Here is a 26,436-nt window from a genome sequence, read left to right as displayed (position 1 = left end):
GATTTGGAGAAAACTGACGAAATATAAATCTACATTTATACAGCTTTTTGTTAGCAAATATACCCATTAACATCCTTAAAAAATTTAGTGATGAATGTTACATACACTTGGAGTGGCAAAAATAAGCTTCTAAATTCTCTTTTCTTCTTTAATGTTGAGATCAATCAGGCAATCATGAAAGTATGATGATTTAGGTCAGTAATGCAAAACAAAGGACAGCCAGCCTTTTAGCTGCAAAGATAAATATGTGTCTAATGCTTGTGTGTGTTGTGTGATTTGTGTGTGTGTCTACCTGCACGTGTGTATGGTGTGAACCAAGACAGAAGACAGGGTTGCTAGCTCAGGATTCAGGATAGTTTTGAACCACTTTACTCAAAATTTTTACCTAGCACTTAGGCCATTTTATTTGCTAGGCTGTGTATTAGAATGATAAGATGGGTATATAATTACAAAGTAAAAAGAAGGGTTATTAAAAAGAGCCTTGAATTTTCCACGTGTTATTTAGCAAAATTTGTTCCCTCAGAGCTCAACCTCATTTTATGGGTCAATTGCTCACCACGAATGTACCCAGTATGCACAAAATTCATATAGTTCCACTACATGCAAATAGACTTTAAGCAGAATATTGCCAAATCTTTCATATGAATTTCTGTCACAGCTCAAAGTTTTTCTTTGTTTTTCCAAAGACAATTCCCAGAGGAAGATATCTGGCAAATGGTTCAAACACATGTACTTTCCAAATCCATGCTTGCTCTCGCTCACTTCTCAAGTGCTGTATTCTTCAGCAGGTCACTTTACGTCTTGTGCGCTCACAGGCACCTGCAGCAAGCTTTATCAATGAATGACACATGCTCCATCATCTCCTGAGGGTTTCGGTCTCTCAGTGTGGTGTTGCCTTTTTAAGGCATGACTTTCTTCTGCCCAGAAGGCAGTTTGTGTATAGGTCAAATAGGAGTGGCTTCAGGATACTGACTACACATGGGGCTTAAAACAGGATTTCCTGGCTGTTTCACAGAGCATGAAGACGAAAAGCAGGCCAATTTGGGTAAGTGCCTATTCTAACTCCCAGAATCCAAGGGGTGTGGAATTAACCATTCTAAAGCAATACACAGCCCCTCTACATTGCCTAAATCTTAACATGAGAGGAGAAGAGCAAAAAGATTCTTCAGGGGACCTGGAAAACCTGATAAATCAACCTTTTGTTTACTTTATTATTTACCCTTTATTGGATTTATATGGGGCTTCACTCCAAAGAGTACACAGTCCCAGCAGTGGGCAGAATAAGGAATCGATTTCAGTCCTCGGCAGGTCCAATGTCATTCTCACAGCCAAAGCAAGGGATGCCTAAAGTGTATTTGCCTCTTAACTAAGCGTCATCCTTTCTGGATGGAGAGGTTCAGTTTTAGTTTCAGCTGTGAGTAATTTCCCATTGTGATTGGCTGACTTATAGTCAATTTAGTATAATTAATGCCAAATTACATTGTAATTCACGTAGAATTACAAATTAAAAGCTATATTAAGAGCAAATGAATTAATCAAAATTAATGATATTATGCTCACTTGTTTTAAAGTGTTAATAAGATAGGTCCTCCTAAAACGTTTAAACTTTAGCGCAACATCCATCACTCCTTTAATTACCTGATTTCCTTGTGTGGCCAGAGGAGGTAGTGTGTGGGCATTTCTCATCAAGAACCCACACAAAGAAAGTACGTACATTCAGCCTCCAGCGTGCAGGGCTCTTTTTAGCTTCTGTTCTTGAAGCATAAGTAGTATCTGTGCCACTTACCAATACTGACATGTAAGTCTTCCTATAGACAAACCCCTTCCTGGACTATTATTGGAGACATTCTTGGAACTTCCTGCAAAGTTGCACAACACGTGAAAATGAAAACTGATAATTAGGAAATGTCTGCTTCTGGATCACTCATTATAGAGTAATATATAAAAACTTCTGACTTATAAGAAGATATAAAAGGTACTTTGAGGTTCTGTTTTCTTAGAGAGTTGCTGTATTTCAAGAGAGCACAGTGAGACCTCCCCTGAAACCTGTACTGTGAACTGAGCCAACCACTGAACCTTTGCAAGCTTTAGTTTTCTCACTAGTTAAAATCTGGATAATACTCGCCTTATCAACCTTAACATGGCTGATGAGAGACTCAAATGAAATTAGGTGTAAAAAATGCTTTAAAATATAAAACTCTCTAGGCCTGTAAAGAATTATTATTGTTAGTATTATTATTGATGGACTTCTGTGCCTAGCCTCAGGGTTTCTAGCTCATATATAGCTTATAGTTGGGTTTTATTTTTAAATCCCTGATAACCCAGGTAGCAGCAATATTACTGCAGGCCACCAGTGCATAAGTAATATTCTCCAGTCATCTTTTTCCTTCTCACAGCAGCAACAACAAAAATATCAGTCTGGAAACAACATGAATCACAATGAAAATTAGAAGCAGAGAACATAAATATGTCATATCTCATAAATCACCTTGCTGTTCTGTTGTGCTTATTCTTTTTTAAAAAAGAAAGAAAACTATTAACTCATGGGAACAGCAGCACACGAATACAAGCTGGGTCTCCTGTAATTTCTGATAATCACTGCCCCTCACAGCTACTTGACAACGTGCAGCTCTAGCACTGAGGATTAGCTGGAGCAAAGTCCCTCTGAAATGAATGTGTCATGCATCTCGCAAAGGCATACAGCCCAGCCAAACAACAGCAAAGCCACCAGTCAAGCTACTCGGGGATGAATCCTCACAGAGGCATCAGCCGCACGTAGATCAGGAGGAATGACTGAAGATACACCGTGGCAGCTGCGAGCACCAACCTCTGAAACAGCAGCATTACGCAGTGTCCAGCGGGGGGCCCTTAAAGGATAAAACATCCGCTGGGCCCAGCACTATCTGGAATGCCAGGGAGCCACTGTTTATTCTCTTCACTAATATCTAATAAAAGGAAATGCAGACATCCTCATCACATTTGTAGAAGCGACTGTTATGTATAATAGCTGGGAGGAACTATAAGAAGTTTCAGGAAGAAAATTGAGAAGTGGTACAAATTTGATTAGTTTATGGAATAGTCCATTAAAAACCACAATGAGGTATCATGAAGATACCAAGAATGTATCTGGAAAAAAAAAATAGTAATGACACATACCTGTATGAAAGACAATTGATGAAATGTGGGGACATGATGAAAAATATTATAATTTTGCTTAGGGATAAGAGTTTTCGGGCCACAGTATTTTATTCCATTTCTAGTTACCAAGGTCCAAGTATTAAAAATGCAGATGGTACTCATAGAGTTTTATGATTAAATAATCAACCACGTTCTGATTTCTTTGAGGCTTGGACTTGTACCACACGGATTAGCAAAGGTTTGCAACACTCTTTTGAGGGTATATACAATGAACAAGAGTAAACAATGAACAAAGCATTGAAGAAAAGGCAAAGGGACACAGGGTGGTGTGGAAACATCCAAATAAAAGCATTTCCTTTTCCACTCTACTCATATCATTCCCACATGCCCCAAATTGACAAAGAAATCATCACACTATTTGGCATGGGTCAGTCCCTGCTGGAAAGGAATCAGGCACGGTGGGAAAGAGTCACAAGCAGAAAGCTCCACATCAGACTCTGTAAGATCCAGGAAAGCAGGGCCCTGTTGGTTCTTTCCATCACTGACTGCCCAGCACCCACCACATGGCAGGCAACAGTCGTATTTAACAGGACATGGTCTGGCAGAGCCGGCACTCAATCACTATTTAGAACGAACGAAAGAATGAATGAGGCACATTCCAGAGAACATTCCAGTAGAATGAGCAACATGACAGACACTGAGGCAGGCAGAGTGGCCATGATCCTTTCAATCCAAGGGCACTACTACTCCAGGGAACTGGAATGATCAAGCCCTTCTTAATTCCTCTTAAAGTCATAGGATTAATTTAATGCACCTCTGTGTTCTTCACTCCTGAGTATTTCTGAACTTCTAGTGTAAATTTAAAAGCTATGGACCAAAGTAAACAAGCTCAAGAATTAGAAGAGTTTGATATTTTTGCTTTGTTACCTCAGTTTCCCCATTTGTACTGCAGGAGAACAAAGCAATGATAAATGCAGAAGCATTCTTGAAACTGTGATGTGATATTCAAATTAGAAGTATTATGACAGTATTGTTTGACATATAGTACTGTTTGAAGTTCTTGCTTCTCCCTGGCCAGAGGTACATTTGGGTCAATTTATCATCTAAGAGATAAAAGATGAAAGCTGAGTACATTGCTAATGTCCTCTACTTTCTGACTATAAAGGGATAGTAGCTTTTTGTTTGGGTTCACCTCTGGGACTCCTTTTGAGGAAAATGATTAAATCAAACTGTAATATGGGTGGTTTTGTGGTATAGATAAAAGCCCAGGAGGAGCTTGTCAAAAAACCAATACATTTGAGGTTGTTGACGACTCTGAACAATATGTGACTTATGTCTCCAGAGATGTAAAGTGAATGTGTTATTAACGGTATGACTTAGGGAAGCAAATTTCCAACAAAAATATATGGAAAAATGCAGCCTTTAAAAGGCTGAACTCATTTTGTATACCAACTTTTCTAGAATAAATCCAGCCTTTTATAGGAATAGTAGGATGTCTTATTATCCATTCAATACATTTTAATATGAAAACTCTACATTATTGTTTTTATTTATTATTTATAGAGTACAAGAGAACATGGCAGTGTACGATGCAAACACTACAGCACAGCCTCTGCCTCCAGGAATATGCAATCGAAGGCAAATGTAAACAGGATTACTCCCCAGCCCCAAACCAGGTAACATGGTCCCTCTTCGTTGTGACCACTGAATTGTTTGGTCTTATTATCTACTTAAGTCCAGGAAAAGTTACCCTCAAAATATCAACAGGAAGTGTTAATAAAGGGAAAAAAGCATTGATAGAACCCCAAGTCTTATAAAGGAAGAAAAGTACAGTCCTTACAAAATAATAAGTCCTCCTCACTAAAACTAGGGAACAGTTAATAAATTAATAAGTAAAATAAAACATCTACACATTCAGGAACAAAGGTAGAATAAATATAACTTAATAATTGAATATTTTTGTAAAGCAAGATCTAGCTTCCAACACTATGCCATGAACAAATCAGATACTCAAGAAATATTCATTTTCATTTCCACAAATATCTGTATCCATTTTAAAATATTTTTACTTCTGCTACTTCAGAGATGAGATCAAAATTTAAAGAGCTAGATGAATGGTTTAAACTCCAAAGGATCCTTCCCATGTGGGATGAGGCCTGGGAGGGGGCAATGGAGTTGGCAGACCTGTCCTCTGCCTCTCCCCGCAGCACGGTGTGGGCATTTGGTGGGTATTCAGCACGTACCGAAGGGTGGAGGGCCACTGCCCATCCCTATGCTGGTGTGTGTAAGAATTTATGTTATGTTCAGCCTCTTGCCATAAACTGTACTCCCATGGAATGCAGTAATCATACTCTCATTCTGGTGAAAGAGAACCTGAGGTAGAAGAGGCAGAGAACACACATTCCTGAAAATGAAACTGTGATTTGCCAGCACTTCATATGAAAATGAAAGCAGATCCAATGCATAGGAGTGGTTGGGATTACTTCATGATTTTGTCTTGTTTTGTTTTTGATGAAGAGTTGCCATGTTTTGGCCTTTTATTTAAAAGTATTTAATTGACAACTAAGGATTGTATATATTCAAGGTGGTCAACATGATGATTTGATATACATATATACTATGTAATGATTAGCACAGTCAGATTAACACATCCATTACCAGCCATGTTGTACATTAGCTCTCCCAAACTTGTTCACCTTATAACTGAAAGTTTTGTACCCTTTGACCAACATCTCCCCATTCCTTCCATTTCCCAACCCACTGTGGTAGTACCCTGGGGCTCAGCAGTCTGGAACTATATACTGAATCTAACAGAAGGTACTTAACAGGGCCCTATTGAAACAGTTCTAACAGCTAAAACCCAAAAGCAAAATTGAACTGGTTGAGATGTGTCAGGTCACAAATGTGAGTGACCTCATGCCCCATATTTCCTTTTCAGCTTATTTTTAGTCTCTTCTTTCTTTGACCTCTATAACCAACTTGGTATCTTTCATCTGGAACCTGAGAAGTTGCTGGCTTTGAAACACAAAACCAAATTGTTGAGCTGAATTTAAAAAAACAGTATTTTTTGAGGGACTTCTAGGTCCTTCTACGTCTAAGGTGTGTATGTGGTACAAGTCTCTATGTTACCTCTGAATATAAAGTTAACCAACAGACTAAGTAGCTTCATGCTATGGAAGGGAGAAACGAATTTTCTGGGAGGGAACAAGAAGCCCTCTGTGAAAAAAGAGGCTGAGAATAAAGTTTTAAAAGGTCAGATGGAAGAAAAAAGCAGATATCAGGCATAATCTCAGGGTTATGAGATTCCACAGGTTCACAGATCCACAGAATGGTTATCGTGGCCTGCTGCACATGTTGTTAAGGAAAGGGTCTGGGTAAGGGACAGCAGGAAAAAGTAAAAAGAGTTGTTCGGTGAGGATAATTTGAAGGTTCTTATGACAGGTCTTCTGGTGAATAATAAAAATTAGGCCTTTCACCAAAAAAGAGATTGTCCTAGGTTACATTATCAGTATGTAGCAGAAGAGCCACCTGCGTGAATGGGTGAGTGTGTGTTTACTATGCTCTCACTTAAGTTACCGGTTACACATATTCATCAAATAGCACAACCCCTCCACCTGCTTTTCTATTACCTATCCTACTCTGTGCCAATTTCCTTTCTCCTCCCCAACACCCCTTGCTTCACTGTTCTTCTTTAAGACATGGGATGGGGATTTGTCAAAGTCAATGAGCACTTTATTACAGTGAGAACACTCTGTAATGAACAATTCAGCAATTTAATGAGATTCTGTAGATCTGTCTCCAGCCTGTCCATCAAGTTTCACTTCTATAAAGCACCCTGACACTAATCCTCTGGCATACCCAATCTCCACCCTGGGCTGAATATTAGATTCTTCCATGGTATATTGCATTACTAGTATAACCTCGGCAAAAATGATGAACTTAACTATACTCAAGGCAAAATAGCTGGTCTGATTTGATTTTTCTCTATTGGATTGAATATGAGGAAATCACTTATTTACTAAGATAAAGCAAAAACAGTTTCTTATTGCCTGCTGAATGGCTAAATTGATAATATTTATGTGAGTCTTTTAATTCTTTCTTGAGGACCAGGTATAAAAAAAAAATGTATTGCCTGCAGCAGAAATCAACTTTTAAAATTCGACATTATAAAATTAGTAACCTTTAGAGAGGCAATTGTGATAACTCTTAAGTGGACAGTATGGAATTTTCTTGACACTCAGACATCTGCTCATTACCACATTGATCTTTGGGAGTACCTTCAATCATGCCACCAAAAGACATAGAAGCCACAAGGATGCTTGGCCTCAGATCTCAATTCAGTTAGAAAAATTTAAATACAGGATTCATTCCAAGTCCCTTTTTTTCCCCCCTGGGAAGTGAAGAAAATTTGGCTACTTCCCACTTTGAATTGACCAAAGTAAATTCTGTTGATTTATGTTTATAGGGGAGAATTGCAGATAATTGAAATTCCTACCAAAAACACTTCCTCACCAACCCTTTCAAGCTCTGTCTGAACACACATTACCAGAAATACCCAAGAAACAGCAAAAATTTATGACTTTGTTTTTTTTTTTTTTTTGTCCTTATATTTTCTTTGTCAAGATAGTGTAGAATAGTGAAGTCAAGACAGTGTGGAATAGTGAAGAAATGGAAATTAATCCAAAAAAGGGCAGGTGTCAGCAGACTTAAATTTGAAGGCTGGCTCTGCTCTGTAACCCTGAGCAAGGCACTAATGCTTCATTTTGTTCATCTGGTAGATTGGCCATTCTTCAGTTCTGTTGTCAATACGTTTACAAAGAGCCTGAGATCCAGGCAGCCTTTAGTACACTGCCCCTCTTATTATCCTCACTGTTGGAAGCAATAATGAAGAAGGAACTGATTAATGTAATACAAATAAAGAAATAAGGGAGAAAGTCATCAGGAAAATCATCAATCAGTAGAGTCAGATGCTGGATAATTAACTGCTACCTATGACTCTGTTTGGGCCAGAATCAAGGCACCCTCTAAATATCATTTGAGAAGAGACCAGGAATTCACTGTTTGATCAGCTAAGACTTGAAATTTTCCCTTGTAGTCTGTATGTAATTATTTTTCAAATGATTGTGAAATCTTGACGGCATGGTGGCCTGGAAGTCACAAAACGGCTAGCCAGTGCTTCAGAGAGGGAAGACCGACGGTGTAAGAGGAAGGGGGAAGAGACACTGTGTGGATTGTTTAAGGATACTCACTGGGGATGAGCGGAAGAGGATTTAAATTGAATAATCAACTTCAAAACACAAAATAGCCTTCCATCCTCCAGACAAAGGAGTGACACAATGTAAAAAGAGTGCTTGCTATGTCAGGCGAAAAGGCAGGGCTTAAGAAAATAGCAATGAATGTAGAATGAACTAAGGAGGGAGATTTTTCCACTGCAGGCAAGAAGAACTTCATTTCATTCCAGCTCCAAGCTGCTCTCTGTTGCAACAAAGAAATGTTTCTGAATTGTTTACAGGAAAGCCCAGAATTTATTCTGATTCCACTGGTCTTGAATGTGCATATATATCACTTGACAATCCATTTTTCTCACATTCAGTTTAAGAAACGATTTTTTTTTTTCAGGGAAAAAAAACCCTTTGGCTCTTTCTGACATGACCATGTTAGGTTCTGGGAAGCCACAGCAAGGGTCTCACGCACGGATCTCACCTGCGATCCCCTGAGTTAAGTTGCAGTCATCGCAGGGGTCCGAGCCTTAAGGGCTAGTGTTCTCCAATCACTCACCCATCCAGGAAGCACGACTTCTCAAACTTCAATCCCAGGAGGACCAACCCAGATAAAATAGGGGTCATTAATCCTCAATCCTTTACCTTCTAATCATGCCAAGGCTTCTCAGTGCCCACCGAGGACCGTGCAGAGCACCCTTACCTGCCAGATCTGCTCCTCACTCAGGGAGGTCAGGCGGTCGCTCTTCAGCACCTCCTGCAGCAGGCAGTAAGGAAGCGTTAGAACGTCTTCCGGGCGGCTCTTCAGGAGTTCAGAGAGATGTTTCACTAAGAAATCAATCACCGCTTTCTCCAACAAAGTGAGGTTAAAGAGGTCAGCAAGTCTGTACAGATCCAAATAATTAAAGCTATTTAATTCCTGGGTGCCAAAAAATAAAAATGAAAAAGATCTCTTAGAAATCAATCCACAAAAGGGCAGGCAAGAAATTAAGGTTGACTCACTAAGGTTTTCGTAACAGGGGTGGGAAAAATGGGACTGTTAGTGGGAAAAAAAAAATCTCAATTCTAAGGCTTTGAGTAGAGAGAGAACTGCTGCTCTAGAATTCACACCTTTTCCTCATTTTATTCCTTTTAAAACCCATATACTTAAAGACGCCTTAATAAAGAAAGTAAAAGGGGCTTCTGGTTTGACTGGCTGAAATGTAACTTTGCAACTTTTCAGACACATTTTACTAACGCAGACAACTGATTTTTCTACCCTTACCATATTTTAGAGCTCTCTTTTTTTCCTACTAAAGATAATGTAAGGGCAGAAACTGAGATTCATGATTAGATGACACAAAACTATATGCAGAGAGACTGACTCTGCTCTTTTTCCAAAACTTCAAACCCAGTCTATCTTTGAGTTTTACAAAACAACCCTCACTGACTTAATCAAAACAGAGTTTTACATGTAAGGTCTCAGGAAATGAGAACATCTCAAAGAAAAGGCTCCTACCCCAAATAATTCTATATTGAAGTCACATAAGATTAATGATTTATAATTGTTCTTTGTTTTTGGTTAGCCTCAAACATTCATATCACGAGTGGCGTTCTTTCTCACTGTTTCAAAGAGTTTGTTTTGGGGGATTTCACCTTATCTCTACAAGCTCTCAAACTCATAGCCAGGGCTCTACAGTAACAGCCCCAGAGACCAACGGCTTCCATGGAACCTTTGTCATTGTAACCCATGAGAAACAGAGTGGGCATGTACACTTGTTGACAGAAAATTTACATATTCCAGTAGAATGAGAATGAGCTTCGTTCTACTTTCCCCTCATTTTTAACTTATAATTATTAATGCACAAGCAATATTTTCCAATAACTTAAGGAAGAGAGAATGCCATCAAGTAGCTATTTTACTCTATTGATCTATTTAAGTAATTTTCCCCCTTTTCTAGTTACCTAAGGGTATTAAGAACTCTTTACCAAGGGTTGTGTAGTTTGCATATCAGTAGTTAAACTGTGTAAAGTGAGGAGTTGAAGAAAAAAAAAAACCCCACTGTCACTGAAGCCATGGTACCGTAGCACACACTCCTCCCATCGAGGCAGACAGGCTCTGTGAGCTTTAAGCAAAATCATCACTTCTTGTCCTTTCGGTTAAGACCACGTGTGAGCAAAATAAGCATCAATAATCCTGCTTTTAAGCATTTCCATTAATGTGATGGAGGAGGTGGAAAGCAATGGTTAAATTGCATTAAATGCTCACTATGGATAGGAAAAAAAAATCATTGCTGTTTTAGAAAGAGTGCCATTATGTTTCTGGCTATAAAAAGCAATACATGCTCATTTCATAAAATCCAGGATATACAAAGTATGGAAAACAAAAATCACTCATAATTTCACCATGCAGAGATAATCATTATTAATGTTTGTGATACACACTTCTAGACTTTTTAAAAGGAAGTCTTTTATATGTCAAGAAAAAGAAAGAATAATTGCATTCAAGGCAAAACAAACCATCAGCCACCACTGGCAATAGGAGGCAACCCGGGCTAGTAGAGAAGACAAAGGGCCATGAGGCCACTCAGACCTGGTTCAGATCCAGCTCTGACACTCACCGTTGGCTGGACCTCAGCCACTGAATCTCTTTATTTCCCACGCACAAAACTGAGAGTTCAACTGGCTCATAGCGTTGTCATGGAGATAACATATGAAGAGCAGTTAACATAAAAGTTCGGCACGTGGAAAACAGACAAGAGACACTTTAAAGAACAATAAAGTATATCTGAGTATTTGGTATGCGTACACCATGATTCATCACTGATACAAGGAGGTAAATGAAGAATATGTTCTCTTCTGACATCCAAGTCTTGAATAAGGTGTACCATTAAGTCAGGGAAAGAAAGGATGGCCAAAGTAAAATCCATAGAATTGGGTTATAAAGCAATTGGATGTTAATGCTTCCCACATCTGTAGTATTAACCCAAGCCTTTCTCCCCTAAGCTCTAAATTCATTTTCCCAACTGCGTATAAGAGGACATCTTCTCTGGAGTATCCCACAGCCAGACTGAACGCATCATGTCCAAACTGTACTTATTTTATGTAAACCTGCATCTTCCGTGTTCCCTCTCTCAGAGAATGGCCACATCTAGCCACTGACATCAGGAACCCAAAAGCTGGCCCCCATTCCTCCCTTCTATCTAGCCAGTCACCAACTCCTGTCTGTTCTTCCTCCTTACCATGTCTTGTTCTGTCCCTATCGTCTCCTGTCTGGATTTCCTGCAACAACGTCCTAAATTACCATTCTTGCCTCCAGTATCAAACTCTCAATCCCCTCTTTTTACAACAATCTGACCACACTGATCATCTGTTTAAAACCTATGAATAGGTTCCCATTTCCTTCTGGGGAAAAGTCCAAAATCAGTAACATTGCATAGGGCTTCCATGACCTGGACTCTGCTGATCTTCTCATCCTACAGTGCAGCAACCCATCCATCCTGGCATGGCTCCAGCCATGACAACAACCTACACATTCACATCCTGTGCCAGGACTCCTGCAGGCACTGGCAATGCAATGGCAAGCAAAAACAGGCAAGCCCCGGGCCTTGTAGACTAGATAGTTGACCGGAAGAGAGAGCCAGCCATAAATCAAAAAAACTTACAAACAAATGGAAAATTATAACTGAGCTGAAGGTTAAAAAGGGTAGAATATACAGCTGTGAATGGCTGTGAGAAGAGGTTTGGCCTGGAGTGGAAAGTTACTAAAGGCTTCCCCAAGAAGGCATAGGAAGCTGACAGCTGACTGAAGAGCAGACATTAATTCAGCAAAGGCTGGGCGGGGGATGTATCTGAACTATAGTTTCTTATTTCTATATTCTTGATGCTCCAGTATCTGGGGTGTCGCTGGCTGGGAAGAGACCACCCCTTCCAGCACTAGGCAATTCCTAGAGATAGCAAATGGCTTTACTCTGAACCACCTCCTCTGTCTGGCACCTACACTCCAGGAGTCAATATTCCTCTGTCCTGATCATCCCAGGGCCAAATACCAGGCAACCAGACCCAGCCCCTCTACCCCAGGGCCCACTGAAACTATTCAACCTAGCCAGCTGTAAGCCTGCTTGCCCTGCCTTACCCCTTCCTTGCTGCAGAAACCACAATAAAGGCTCCTGATCACTTTTCCCCTTCACTCCCTCTGCCTCCTTGCCAACCCGGGGGCTTCCTGACGTGGCCCTGCAGCCTGTGCCCTGCTCTTGGGAACTGTGAGTAATAAACTCTCTCTTTTCAATGGTGATTGTCTCCTGATCTATTGGCCTCACCCTAACTCAATAATAATAAAACCTATTTCTTAAAACAGGATGGTGCTGGGACTACAGGGTGAATGCTCCAAACAGAAGAATCAGCACGTGCAAAATTCCTATGGATGAGGAGTCATGTTTCCCATTTGTCTGAACATCCTGTTAATATATAGCACAGCCCCTTCCTCTCCATGTTACCCTCTGTAACATTACTCCATTTACTTGCTGAATTTTAGCGCTTACCACCATCTGTAATTACCTTCTGCATTTATTTGTCTACTTGTTTATCATAGACTTGTCTCCTCTCACCCAGCCCCCAATAAGGAAGTCTTAGGAGAAGAAGGACCTGCCTGTTTTCCTCACTGCTGCATCCCTGGAGCCTAGAACAGTGCCAGGCGCATGGTAGGGGCTCAAGCCAGACTTGCTGAATGAATGAACTATTTCACCTTTTCAACTTCCCTTGCTCAAGTTAAATTGACCACTTCCTCCCTCGGGCTTCTGCCCAGCCCTCTGCAGGTTTCTAGCACATCACTTGACACTGTAAGTGCCTTTTGATTGCAGATCTGTCTCCCTCTATCAAATCTAAGCTCCTTACTAGCAAGGATTATGTTTTACTCTTCATGTGTCCCTGGTATCCAGTAGGGAGCAGATGCTCAATACATGTGTGTTTAATGAAAGGATGTCCACGAGCTTTTCCTGTTTACTTGTAATTCAGCAAAACTAGAACAGCCTTTGTCTTTCCAACATGTCCACCCAATTCTGAACCTTGTCTAAATCAAGTCATTTTTCATACTTCATAGGTCTCCCTCATCTTCCCCTTCTCTTTCTGGCCTTCTTACACATACACACAAAGGCAAGGCAGTGGTCATTCAGTTTCTGAGTGGAAAATTGGTCATAATGACTAGAGTTCAAAGTGTTAATGGACAAGTGGAATATGATCGTTCTTCTGTGAGAAAAAAATTTTTCAATCTACCCCAAATTTCTTTTCCTCTATCAATTGGCTACTCAAATCAAAGTATTTTAATACCTTTCAAATGATGCTTTGTCCTAAATATGAGATTGTCTCAGTTCTCCCATGTTCTGTGACTTAAAAATCCAAGTACCCAGGTCAAGGCAGTGGTTTTAAAATGGAAATTACAGTTCAGCAACAAGAAACTCTCTTGAGTAAAAGAAAATCTTTCTCTTTTTTTTTTCTAAAAAGGTTTCATTTCTGTCACACTGCTTCTCACTTGAAATTTAGTTTCTATTCAGAATTATGGTGCATGCATTGTTGTTCTTTGGGGAATATTTTAAAATAGTATTTATTTTCCTTTGGTTTAGGGCTATTTGGTTTCTCCTTTTCCTTCTATTTGTTTCTTATAGTGTGAATGACAAGTTAAATAACAGAAGAAGAGCCATAAAATGTGTCCCCAGTATTGCACTAGCTATGGAATAAACACCAGTTTTTCAAGTTCAACAATTCTTAAACTTTCTATATTCTCCAAACTCATCTTTTTGTACAGCCTTGTTGCCCTAATTAGATCTTTAAAATGGTTATTCCCCAGATTAACTACTGAATATGGTAGGGAAAAGAAAGCATGAAAAAGGCAAATATGATCTTATTTTGGGTTATATTCAAATGTAATTTGCCTGGCAAATTATCCAGTGATTAGGACATGAGTGGAGGAAGTAGGGCAGTTTGAATGCTGTGTTGACCCTGTGGCCCATCTAGCACTCTTCTCAAACCAGGGACAGCAGCAAGAGAATGATGAGTCTCGGCCTTTGTGATGTCCCTTGATGGATCTCATCGGAGTAGAGTGATTGACCACTGACTTTGAAGTGTCTCTCCGTATCTCAGTTAAGCAGGTGCTAATAATAAATGATCAACATTCATGTAAGTAGTACTTTATCTTATAATTTGGAGTAGATCTAAGCCTATCCCTGAAATAATGTCACTCAGACTCACTTGCATTCTACTATACTTTCTTGAATGGAAGAAAAGCATGTAGCCTTTTGTCTGCAAACCCACTGCACATAACCCCCAGCCTAGCTTGTGTGTGCCACAGCCAAGAGCTGTGTCTTGTGTTCCAACAGCAACACAAATTGAGAGTCAATGATCTATATTTCTGAAATGTAGTTTATCTTAATTTTGGCTATACCCATGGCTCCTTGGCTTGTCAGTAACCCCTTGCCTATCCAGCATTGCAATTTAATCACATCCATGGCACAGAAATTGTACAGAACACAGAAAATATTTGTTGTCACGTGATTGTATCTACCATAGACTCTTCCTAGTATCTGTCCACAAACCCTTTGCCTCAAATCTAGGAGTTCTTGTTAAACTGACAAGATTAAGAAATCTGAAAGAGATGCTTTGACTTACTACTATGAATACCTGTGCTTTAATAACACCTAATGCTCTTATTGCCTCATCCAGTTCTGAGAATATCACTGACATGTGAAAGAAAAATAAGCATCAATAACATGTACTATCAGTATAGAAAACTATGACTTAAGTTGAAGACAGTAAAAGTCTCTCAAGGTTAAAATAAGAGTAATGTCATTTTGATTTCCTGAATTTCCCCTAAGATACTAAATTGAACAGGATTCCAGATTTTACTGGTAATAGCACTGAACAGGTGGTTATTTTAACAATGATATTTCACTGACGTAATTATAATCTTTCATTTCCAGTTATTGATGCCCTTCACTGAGATACCACTCCTCTTTAAAATGTTACCCAATTATCACATGTCATACTACAAATAGAGTTGGTCAAGAGACATGGTTTCTATGTATATAATGGCATACATGAAAATTGAAGTTCTAATATAAAATGGTGACAATATATTACATTTTGAGGATTCTTCTAAATGAAAGGTCACCCTTGATATAAAAGTCAAGAAATTATCTCTTTAAAACCACTCCCAAATCTATTTCAGATACCTTGAGAAACCCAGTCTGCATAAAAACTACTATGGTTTGATTTTTAGCAATGTTAACTCAAAGTGAAATTTAAAAAATTGTATCAGCTGCTTATAGAGACAAGTACAAACTAGGACATGGTAAGTATGAAGCCCTTCGTCACAGACTGAATTGTAAGGCCTGCAGCTTCACGTCTTCTGACACCTACCAAATAAGCTTCCCACCAAGCCATTCATGCATGTAGTCTTTCAGCTATTAAAAATGCTCCTAGTAAATAGTAAAAAACAAAAAACAAACAAACAAACAAAAAAAACCAAGAAGTTCTCAGGCACATCTATGACTTCACATGGAAAAAGAAAATGATAGCTTGGTTTTAGATATGACTTCATAATTGGGCAAAAAGTACAGATCTCCCACACTTAACTGAGAAAAGTGCTTAACTTTAGAAGTGCTTAACTGAGGAAAGTGTTGGATCTGAGCTTAAGAAATTCTCTTGTGATGCTAACTGAGTGTCAGGTTTTCCATACAATTGGTAAATATGGTGGAAAGCCCACCTGGGGTGCCAGACGGGAGGCCTGATTTCCACAGTGAATCTTGGGTCTTCTTACTTTCCACATGTGAGATTTTTCTCCCCTTTTCCCAAATGTTGAAAAAGAAGTTTATTTCTCTTAGTATTTAGTGATCATCAAAAAAAAAAAAAAATCAGTGTCCATACTGTTTACAAAAATATATTGAACATTATCAAGTAGAAATGAATTCCCATAATTTTCCTTTAGACCATAAAGAGAACTTTGAGATTTTTTTGTCAAGAACAATTGTTATTTGTGAGGCATTTAAAGACTTTGTTTGATTCAATAGACTTTAAAAAGCTTGTAAAAAGGGGAAGTTCTGCAATATAAGTGCTCTTCCCCTTCTGGAGGACAACCCAGATGAGATTCCATTTCCTTGGAAAGGCAGGCCACTCCAGCTTCAAGGACTTTTCCCTCTTCTGACTTTTAATTGCACTAGTTACTTGCATCATTTGTTTGACCCTTTTCTTTCCAGCTGTGCATAAAGGTGCAGAGAGTACCTTCACTTCTTTTGATCTTCTTTCTTCTCTGTCTTCACAAAGTGGCTACTTAACAAGTTTTGATTGATGTATGATGGGTAGGCAAGAAAAAAATATCATACCTTTAAAAATTCAACTTGCATTGCTTTTTTGTTTGCAATAAAAACAGACTCTCCTGCTCTTCTAAAATATGTAAATAGTTTTAATATTCTGAAATGTAAATAATTTATCAAATATTTTAATATTTAAATAAGTAAATTAAGGTATATGTCTAGAATGTTAGCTACAGTGGAGATAAATATGGCAGCCATGAGACAGAAAAAACAAAAAGCTATTGCCTGAATTTTTCAGAATTATATGCTATTTTTAGGCTACCATTCAATAGCAGGTGCACTGGCATCTTGCTCTTTATGACTCAGAAAATTGTACGTTCAACTGATTGTGCATATTTATTAAGGTTTATAATTTTATATTATCCCTGTTTCCTTCACTGGGTCATAAGTTGCAGGGACAAGGCACCGGTGACATCTTTAGTTTGGAGTCATAGGAAAAGCACATGATTTGAAGCTGACCTATCTGAATGCCTCAGCAAGTGGTTTACCTCTTCAAGTCTAATTTTGTCACCTAAAAATTAGAAAAAGTGACACTACATTTTAGATCTGGGATAAGGATTCCCAAAAATGTATGTAAAGTGCCTTCACCATAGAAGATGCTCAATATACAGTAGTTATCATTATTATTATTATTCCCTTTTACAAATGCTATTAACAGTGCTTAAAGTATAGCTTTGCATAGTTCATAAATTTTTTCACTGATTGGGTAAAGTTAGGAAAACACCAAACATCTAATACGGACTTTGTTTTTTTTAAAGTATCAACAAAAATCATAGTTGTCATGTAAAATCATTCATTTCTTTTGTACTTGAAAAAAGTACCTCACCAGAGATAAGAAGAACAGATTGAGACATTCCACTGGACTATAAGCAAGTAGGCATTACTATAATATACTCTGGTTCCCAAGCTCTATGTTACTCATAGCAGAAAAGGCACACAGAGAAATCTAAGGATGGGAGAGCTGCATTTCTTTATGACCTTATTTGAAAGATAAACTCCTTGGGGAAATACAATTTATTCAGATTATCAAGACCCTGCTGTGCAAATCTACAGTCTGGGAGCACACTATGGAGATCAAAAAATATTTACTTTATTCTGTTGGGTATAAAAGCTTTTAATGAATGCATAATTAAGACAAAAAAGTGTATACAGCTTTAGAAATTCCACTGCTGAGCCAAGCCATTAATATCCAAGGCACCATACCCAGTTGTGACTCCACCTGTTTCCTATTTTGATTACAACCTAGTTATAAATCAAGGTATGACGAAACTACCCAACCTGGTGCTGCAGGAAAGAATCATACTCCAAGAGTAGAGGAAGCAACATAAAGGCGGCTGGTGCGACTGTGTGGTGAGGGGTTGTCCCTTTGGAACAGGTTGAAACAAACCAACAAATAAAATTCAAACTTTTTAATAGCCTTGGGATGAATCATGTAAGAAAAAAGTCATCATGTTTATCATGTATGTAAAGGGATCTGTCAGTTTTCTCAATACTACTGGAGAGTTGATAGGATAAAGTCTCTTTGTTATGGAAGAAAACAATGTAGGCCAGATTACTAAAATAATGTAAGCCCAGATATTTTTATATGTATAAATATATAGAGAGGTATAGGTATATTTTGTAAAAAAATATGTAAATATGTCTGGACAACTACATATAACCACATATACATTTACTGATATAAATATGTAAATGATACAATTTGATTAAATAAAAACAAAGTATGAGCAGCAATTCAGAAAATACAAGAAAAAAAACCAGCATGCTCTAATTTTTGGACTCTTGGAAGGCCTATTTAAATATATTTGTGCTTTATAACAGAGGAATACTACAATTAGGTTACTGGTACATTTTCATAATCAATTGTATGCATAATATCTAAGGCTCATGAATAATTTTATATTGTTCCTTGGGAAAGTCTCTAGTAAGCTGGAAATCCAGTAGGGAGAAAGCACAGAAACATAGCCTTCATCAGCAACTATTAATAATAATTCTGGCCCCAGTCACTACGTGCTGCAAAATGCTGTTTCCAAAGTTACTAAAACTGACTCAGCACCTCAGGAGATTACCAATGAATTAGGGACTATATAGGGGAAATTAATGTATATGTTTTTTCGTTTAATTGAAGATAGTCCATCTAGGCAAATAGGGTTTTAAAACTAAAATCTCAATAACTGCAAACTTGTTTTGAACTATGGGAGGCAAAATAAGTTTAAAAATTTTAAAAAGAATAGCAGAGTATGGAAGTAATTATGATATATTGCTTTATTGGCTCTGGTACACTGAGTGCTGAAAATAAGCCGAAAACTTCAGACTTTAAATCATCCCTCAGCATGTCAATCATAACTTAATAAAGTAGTTTTTTTAAAAAAAAAATCCCTCAGTTATCTACATAGAATATTTGTCTTAATCATTGTTAAAAATAAGAGTGAAGATTGGAGGGATATTTGGTGTCAGATCTGCATTGTTTTGGCTTTTTATATTTTGGATGCTAATAAGGATACATGATATCAACATTTTTTGACGTATAAACTAGGACCAGGTCAAATTTATCTAAATGTAATAACACTTTCAAAATTTGAATGCCAGTGATTTAATAGTCACGTACCTGATATAAAGCAGTTTGGCAACAGTGTCTAAAGTAGGAGTGCTCAACCAGTGCTTGCCAGTACGGACATCAGCATTCCATGTAAACTTGTTAGAATACAGATTCTCAGGCCCTCCCCAGACCTCCTGAATCAGAAACTCTGGGGTAGGGCCCAGTAGTTTGTTTTAACCAGCCATTCAGGTGATTTTCTTTGCATGGTCAAGTTTAAGAACCACTGATCTGGAGTATGCATTTGAGTGAAGAAAGGAATGACTCTATCCTGCATAAATACATTGTTGCAGCAAAGAAATTGTGTGATGCTAGCCTCTCATCCCTGCCTTTGACGTAAACAACCATTACACTGAATGTGTGGGGCTGAGGCCAGGGTACCTGGAGCTGAGTTCATGACACAGACAGGCATTCATTTCCTACAGCCTGTAGCATGTTTCCCTGGATGTGTAGTGGGAAGAAGGTTGGTAGCCTGCTCCAAAGGATACTTGTGAGACAGTGAGAAAGGGGTGGGGGAAAAGTCTGGGAAGGAAAGCCAGAATTGAATAGCATTTTCCCAGTAAGGAATAACTGACATTTTATTTTTTTAAACAAATGCACTGTTTTTGTTTCTCTTAGTCAGGAAGCATAGGACACCATGCAACTTTATAATAAAAAGTTCTATTATAGAGAGCTCTTATGGTGCATGCAGAAGGAATTTAATCAAACAAGCACCTACTGTGCACTAGAACTAGAGATGACAGACTTTTCCAGTTATTTCTTGGATTCTATATATGAGGATGGGGCAAGACATTTTATTTACAAGAAGGACAAAAGAAATAATAAAACAAAACTTCCTATCTACTAAGTGTCAATACCATGTAATGTGTTGCTTTTGTCAAAGCATTGCCTTTATTATTTATTAAAGTAAAATTCCAGTGTGATGTTTCCACATTTCAGAGGCAGGGGGAAAGTGATGGTTCATTTAATTATTTGTGACTTTTTAAAACAATGTATGCATTCCTGTAGAATCAGAGAGATGTGGCTAAGAGAAAAAACTAATACCGTCTATAGAATGGTGATTATTCCCCCAATTTCAGGAAGAGACTTGTCCAATATGTTGTTGATGTGAAGAAGGTAGCAAAGTTGCTAAAATTTCCAGAAACGAGGGAAGAGGAGCTGGGGGTTGGGTAGGAGGATAACTGGACTTAATAGGGGAATTCACAAGTGAAGCACTGCATTATGTTGGCTCTGGTTTCTAGGGCACCCGCTGGTGCAGGATACTGTGTTGTAGGACAGCAGTCCCCAGCATTTTTGGCACCAGGGACTGGTTTCACGGAAGACAATTTTTCTTCTCTTTGTATGAAGCCTCCTTTTCTGTGGATTCATTTGAACTCACGTTGTCACCTTTTGAATTCCTATTTCACCTTCAAGTGCTTGGCTCACATGTTATCTCCTCTTCCAGAGTTGCCTGTTCAAACCACCCAATTGGACGACAAGTGCTGGGGAGTGGCTGTAAATACAGAGGAAGCTTCGCTTGCTTGCCTGCCACCCACTCCCACCGCGAGGCCCAGTTCCTAACAGGCCAGGGACCGGTACCAGTCCGCAGCCCGGGGGTTGGGGACCGCAGCTGTAGGACAATTTGCATGCACTATCTCACTGAATCCTTCAACACCCTTAAGAGGTAGATTGCATATGGGGTACCATATCTGTATTTCACAGATGAGGAGTGGGGGGCTAAGGGGGTTAAGTAACTGGCCCAAGGTCACACAACTTTGGGATATGAACTTATACCCTGGGGAGACAGATAAGTAAATCAATACGGTATGATCAGCCTCCCAGAGGATTGCCCATAATTAAGGAGGAGGAGGGAAATCTAACTCCAACGGGGTGGATGGAACAGGCAACTCTGGGAGAAGTGATTACACGTGAGCCAAGCACTTGAAGGTGAAATAGGAATTCAGAAGATGACAAAGTGAGTTAAAAAGAATCCACAGAAAAGGAGGCTCCATACAAAGTTTTTTTAGGTATAGAAAAACGCACGAAGTTCACAATAACTATGGCAAAGCAGGTGGGTAGTAAATGGTTTTTTAAAAAGGCTCAGGAGATAAGAAGTTTATAACAAAGACAGGCCCCTGTGTGCCAAATTAAGAGGAATGAACCTTATCCTGAAGGCTATGGTGAGCCACTAAATAATTAATGATTTTAAGAAAAAGTGTGACATGATCAGGTTGTTATTTTTTTTTAAAGTCAATCAAACAGAATTTTTCATGGATTTTAAAAAAATTTTCAAAATCAATCAAACAGACTTTTGGAGGAGGTATTGGTGTGGGGCAAGGATGAAGTCAGCTTCATCGGTTAGCAGGAAGTTTCTTCAGCCCAGGAAATAAGCAGTGAGGATCTGAATTAAGACAGTGGTAATGGAAAGAGAGAATGACAGAGATTTTAAAAGTCAAAGGAGTTGAAAGGTCTTGGTGTCAGTGTATGTGGGGCGCAAGGAGATGGGAGATTCTGGGATGGCTCCTGGTTGTCTGGTTTGGGTTCAACTGCAGGAGGTCGTGTGCCTGAGGAATATCCAAGAGGAAGTGCAGACTAGGCAGCTGGCTTGGAGATGACAAGACAAGCTGTCCTTAGGGTACAGGAAGAACAGGGTACATTATGGAGACAAGAAAGAGAAACGACAGGGATAGAAAACTGCAACCAGGAGATGGGAAGCTAGCTTGAATTTAAGGGAAAAAATTGTTTTGTGGGTCAAATAACTTAAATGGTGTAATACTGATTAGCATTAGACTACAGACAGGGAGTCCAGCTGAGTTATTGCAGGAAAGTCCAGGAAAAATAATCCAGACCTGAATGATGATGATGACAACAAGGAGAAAGAGAAGGTAGCATCCTGGAGAACTATTTAAAAGGCTAAGCCAATAAAATTTAGTAGAATTCATAAGGTCACTGAGGAGTGTAAGATCACACCAAGGTTTCTGGTTTGGTGACTGAAAGATGATGCATGAGAGAGAGTGATAGTGAGCAGAAGAGAACATCCGCACAAAGCCTCCGAGTCCCAAAGGGTAGTCAAGGAGCTAATCGCAGAAGAAGAGCTTGTAAAGCAACTGAAAAAGAGTAGGAAGAAAACTAGGAGAGAGTCCTGGGAAAGAGAGGTGCAGGAGAGAATAGAACTGCCCATGTCAAAATGCTGTAGAGGGATCACATTAAGATACCACAAAAGGGGGTGGGCATGGTGGCTTGTGCCTATAATCCCAGAAATTTGGGAGGCCAAGGCTGGAGGATTGCTTGAGGCCAGGAATTTGAGATCAGACTGGGCAACATAGCAAGACCCTATCTCTACAAAATATTTTTTAAAAATTAGCCAGGCACAGTGGTACATGCCTGCAGTCCCAGCCACTCAGGAGACTGAGGTGGGAGGATCGCATGAACCCAGGAGTTTGAGACTAGCTCAAGTAACATATTGAGACCCTGTCTCTACAAAAAAATTTTAAAAATTAGCAGTTGTAGTGGTGTGCATCTGTAGTCTCAGCTCCTCAGGAGGATCGCTTGAGCCTCGGAGTTTGAGGCTACAGTGAGCTATGATCATGCCACTACACTCCAGGTGACAGAGCAAGACTCTATCTGAAAACAAAAGGCCCGCTGCCTTTTGACAATTAGGAGGCTTTGGTGACCTTTGCTGGAACAGGTTTTGAGGAGTAATGAAGTCAGACCGACTGAGTTCAATGGGGCTAAAGAATAAGCAGAAGGTAAGGAAGTGCAGACACTGGGCACAGTTTGGTAGCAAGGGAAGGAGAGAATGGGGTGACAAGAGATGAAGAAAAGTTTCTCCCACCTTATTGATCCTATTTATAGACTGAAAGGAAAGTGCCAGTGGAGTAGGAGAGATGAAAACCACAGGAAACACGGGAGGTAACTGATGCAATGAAGAGCAGACAGGTGGTTTAGCTTCAGAGAACAGGGCAGACAATTTGCCATGAGTAGAAATGGTTACAGGTGGAAGGTGGGTGGGAGGATGATTATCTCAAATAAAACATAGATTTTTTTTAACCTAATTTCCAAGTGTTAATAATGGAATTAAGGAGAATAATGTTTTTTTTGTTTTGTTTATTGATTCCAAAGCATTCCAGGGTTTTAATAAAACACTGGAAACACTTTATTTTTAAGAAGAAAAATATATGCTGAAAGTAATTCAAAATTGTCCAACTAACAACAGTTAGCTTAGAATTGAAATTACTAACATTAGAAAAATCTTTCAAGATAATCTTTCCCCTCTTTAAAGAGATCACAAAGAAAATACAGTCAACCTTAGATTACCCACACAACAAATTAAAATGCCAAAATGACTTCCCCGGCCAGCCAGTGTGCCTCTGGGCTGTGGCTTACTGACATCCTTCAGTTTGGGCTTGGGGAATAAAAGCCAACATAATAGCGTATGAAAAAATTAATTGGGACCCTAAAATGGCTACTAAAGATCTTATGATACATTTCAGAGCCAACTATGAATGGTATTTGGCAAATATAATATTCTGGATTACCCATGCCAGATAACAAATACTCTTGATTAGAACAAATAACTAGTAGTTGGCTATGCTTTAATAGGTCTGATATACATTTCCACCCTTTTTGATCATTTTTGCCGATTAAAAATAATCCAAAAGATTAAACCATTTGTAATACATTTTCCAAACTTTGTACTTTAACTTTCTCCAAACATAAGAGTATCTCCTTTAGTGAACTACGGAATGGCATTCAGTTAGTGCATTTGATTATGAGTATATTAAATATATATGTTGGTATAATCATTTGTCTTCTCTAATGTGCACACAAAAAAAATGGCTCGGTATTGGAGAAAAACGAGCATGAGTTATAACTTCTCAACCTTGAGGATAAATTATCCTATTCAGAACAGCCCCGATATATTATGTATTTAGGCAATACTGTTAATTTAACAATTAAAATTATAATAATACATTGTTTAGAAGAGATAACCTCCTATAAGTCATTGCAGTATTAGTTAAAAAATGATAATCTATGATAATACTATAAAATACATAAGCTCCTCAGTGTCAAACTTAATCCCCATAGAAAGTATTTTCAAGTTAAAAAAAATATTCAATGGGTAAAACTAATGGAAGGCTGGTAATACATTTTTCTTGCCATAGTATAAAATTTCAGTATGTAAAAAGCAGAGAAAAATTACTAAATGGAGGTATCTTTCAATCCCTCAATACACACTGAACTCCCACAATGTGAAGGAAGGGAGGGGTGAGGTATAAATTGGGACAAGGCATGGCCCCGGCCCTCAAGAGCCCCTGGGTGTAGCTGGGAGGGGTATAAGACATTTTCCAACCACATTAAACTACGTTCAGGATGATGCAAAGGCAGCACTCAGATACTTTCACCCCTGGTGAAGGTATTTCAAGGATCTAGTCCTTCTCAAGGTTGAAAGTAAAAAAAAAAAATTTCTTACTAAAATCCCAGTTTGCGCAAAAAGCAAACAAACAAAAAAATTGCCCAGAATTCTCCTTAACCCCCTCCTGAGAGAATAAAGTTCTTTAAACCTTTGTACCGTCACTGGAGAGAGGAGATGACTAATTCTCACGGTAGCCCATTTAGTGTAAAACCTAAGGAAGACAAGGGATGCCGAAGAAACACCAGTCACGGAGGAGATTTAGGGCAGGGGGCTGCCTCCTCCCTCCCATTCCCTCTATGTGCCTTCTTGGCTTCTGAATGATGAATAGTAAGAATCTGGGCTTTGCTTTACTAGACGATCCACATGTGCACACCATAAACAGAACACCTTCAATCTGGGGAAATGATCTTTCATGCTTGTAAAAGCAGAAAACAAAACCAGTGGAACAAACCCCCTTCTCTGTTTCCCGTACAGCGATAAAATGCTCTAGCCCTTGCGTCCCTTTCCTCTCACATCCCAGCAGTCTCCTCTTGCAGGTCACGTCTTCCACATAAAAGTGCTAAACTAATGCCGCTTAATGACAAATTAATGTCCATGAATAAAAAATACACCTCTAATAGCATAGAGTAATTTGCCATTACAATATCATCATTGGACATGCCCCTGGTTTAATACGATGTATTTAATTCATAACCTAATGAGTGATATATAAAAAGAGGGAGATGAACCCTGCAATTACATTTATGTGAGTCTGTCACCTTATTTGTAAAACCTTAGAGTCATTTACATTCAAATTAGAACAAATGAGTGATTTCACAAAGTGTGCTGATAAATGACCACAGCAGCCCAAGACAAAACTGTATTTCCTGTGAACACATTAACAGTTTCCTATTATTTGTTAAAAATTACAATGCATATTGCCCAGTGTGGTGTGAATAATGACTTTTTTACTGATTAGGTCAGAAGAGTAATATGTAGCAAAATAAATAATTTTTCTTCTCATTTTTTCTGATTTTTGCTTTAAATTAACTACTGAATTCTGGTGGATTCACACTGCCACCTGCTGTCTAGGAACAGACACTAGACATATATTCCTATCAAAGGGAGTTCATGTATTCACTACTTTGGTGATTTGATACAAAAAGTCTATGTTACGGCTCTTTTTTCTCAATATGTTTAAATTGCATATCATTATAAAGACTGTGATCCTTAGCAAACAGAAAGAACACTTGTTAATCAAACCATAGGATATATTATTTGGGGGTGGTGCTTTAAAATGTACAAACTTTGGTTTGTATGTTTGTTGGAAAACTAACTATAAAAAAAGACATCTTCAGCAAAGCACCTGGCCACTAATGCACCACTTTTAGGGGATTAAACACAAAATCCAGTCACCAATACCCCTGATCTCATGGCATTGTGCATCAGCAGAGAACAGGGGTAGGGTGTGTGTGCGTGTGTGTGTGTGTGTGTGTGTGAGTGATATGTTTTCCCCACCCCTGCCCCTTGGTACAATTTAAAGAGGACTGAAAGGCTCTGCCTGCCAACAAGGATCTCCACTACCTAGTCTTCTCCCAAATGGCAAGTCCCAACGTGAGAAGTCTACCTTAGGGTCCAGAACAAAGCGGGCCAGGAAACGCACTATGGCAGGAGATGAGGCTGGGGAGGAGGAGGCCTGGTCTGGGAGATGAAGAGACGAAGCTAAGGACTTTTTTAGGTGAAATAATGTACCTGAATGATCAACAT

The 26,436-nt window shown here is 38.9% G+C and overlaps 1 protein-coding gene across 5 annotated transcripts in view; it reads right to left on the bottom strand.

The window, feature by feature from the left end:
• KLHL32 (kelch like family member 32) overlaps positions 1-26,436 on the bottom strand; it is a 184,807-nt gene that overhangs the window by 39,521 nt on the left and 118,850 nt on the right. For 3 of the 5 annotated variants that reach the window (XM_045544046.1, XM_045544047.1, XM_045544051.1), the window contains one exon: positions 9,061-9,276. The exons of the other annotated variants lie outside the window; for them this stretch is intronic. In XM_045544046.1, coding sequence (XP_045400002.1) covers positions 9,061-9,276 — 216 coding nt within the window. The remainder of the gene's footprint in view (positions 1-9,060; positions 9,277-26,436) is intronic. 5 annotated transcript variants of the gene reach the window in all.

The sequence above is a fragment of the Lemur catta genome, chromosome 2 (genome assembly GCF_020740605.2).
Source record: "Lemur catta isolate mLemCat1 chromosome 2, mLemCat1.pri, whole genome shotgun sequence".
NCBI classification, from domain to species: Eukaryota; Metazoa; Chordata; class Mammalia; order Primates; family Lemuridae; genus Lemur; species Lemur catta.
Note: the sequence above shows the minus strand (reverse complement) of the source record. Positions and strands in the feature narration are given on the sequence as shown.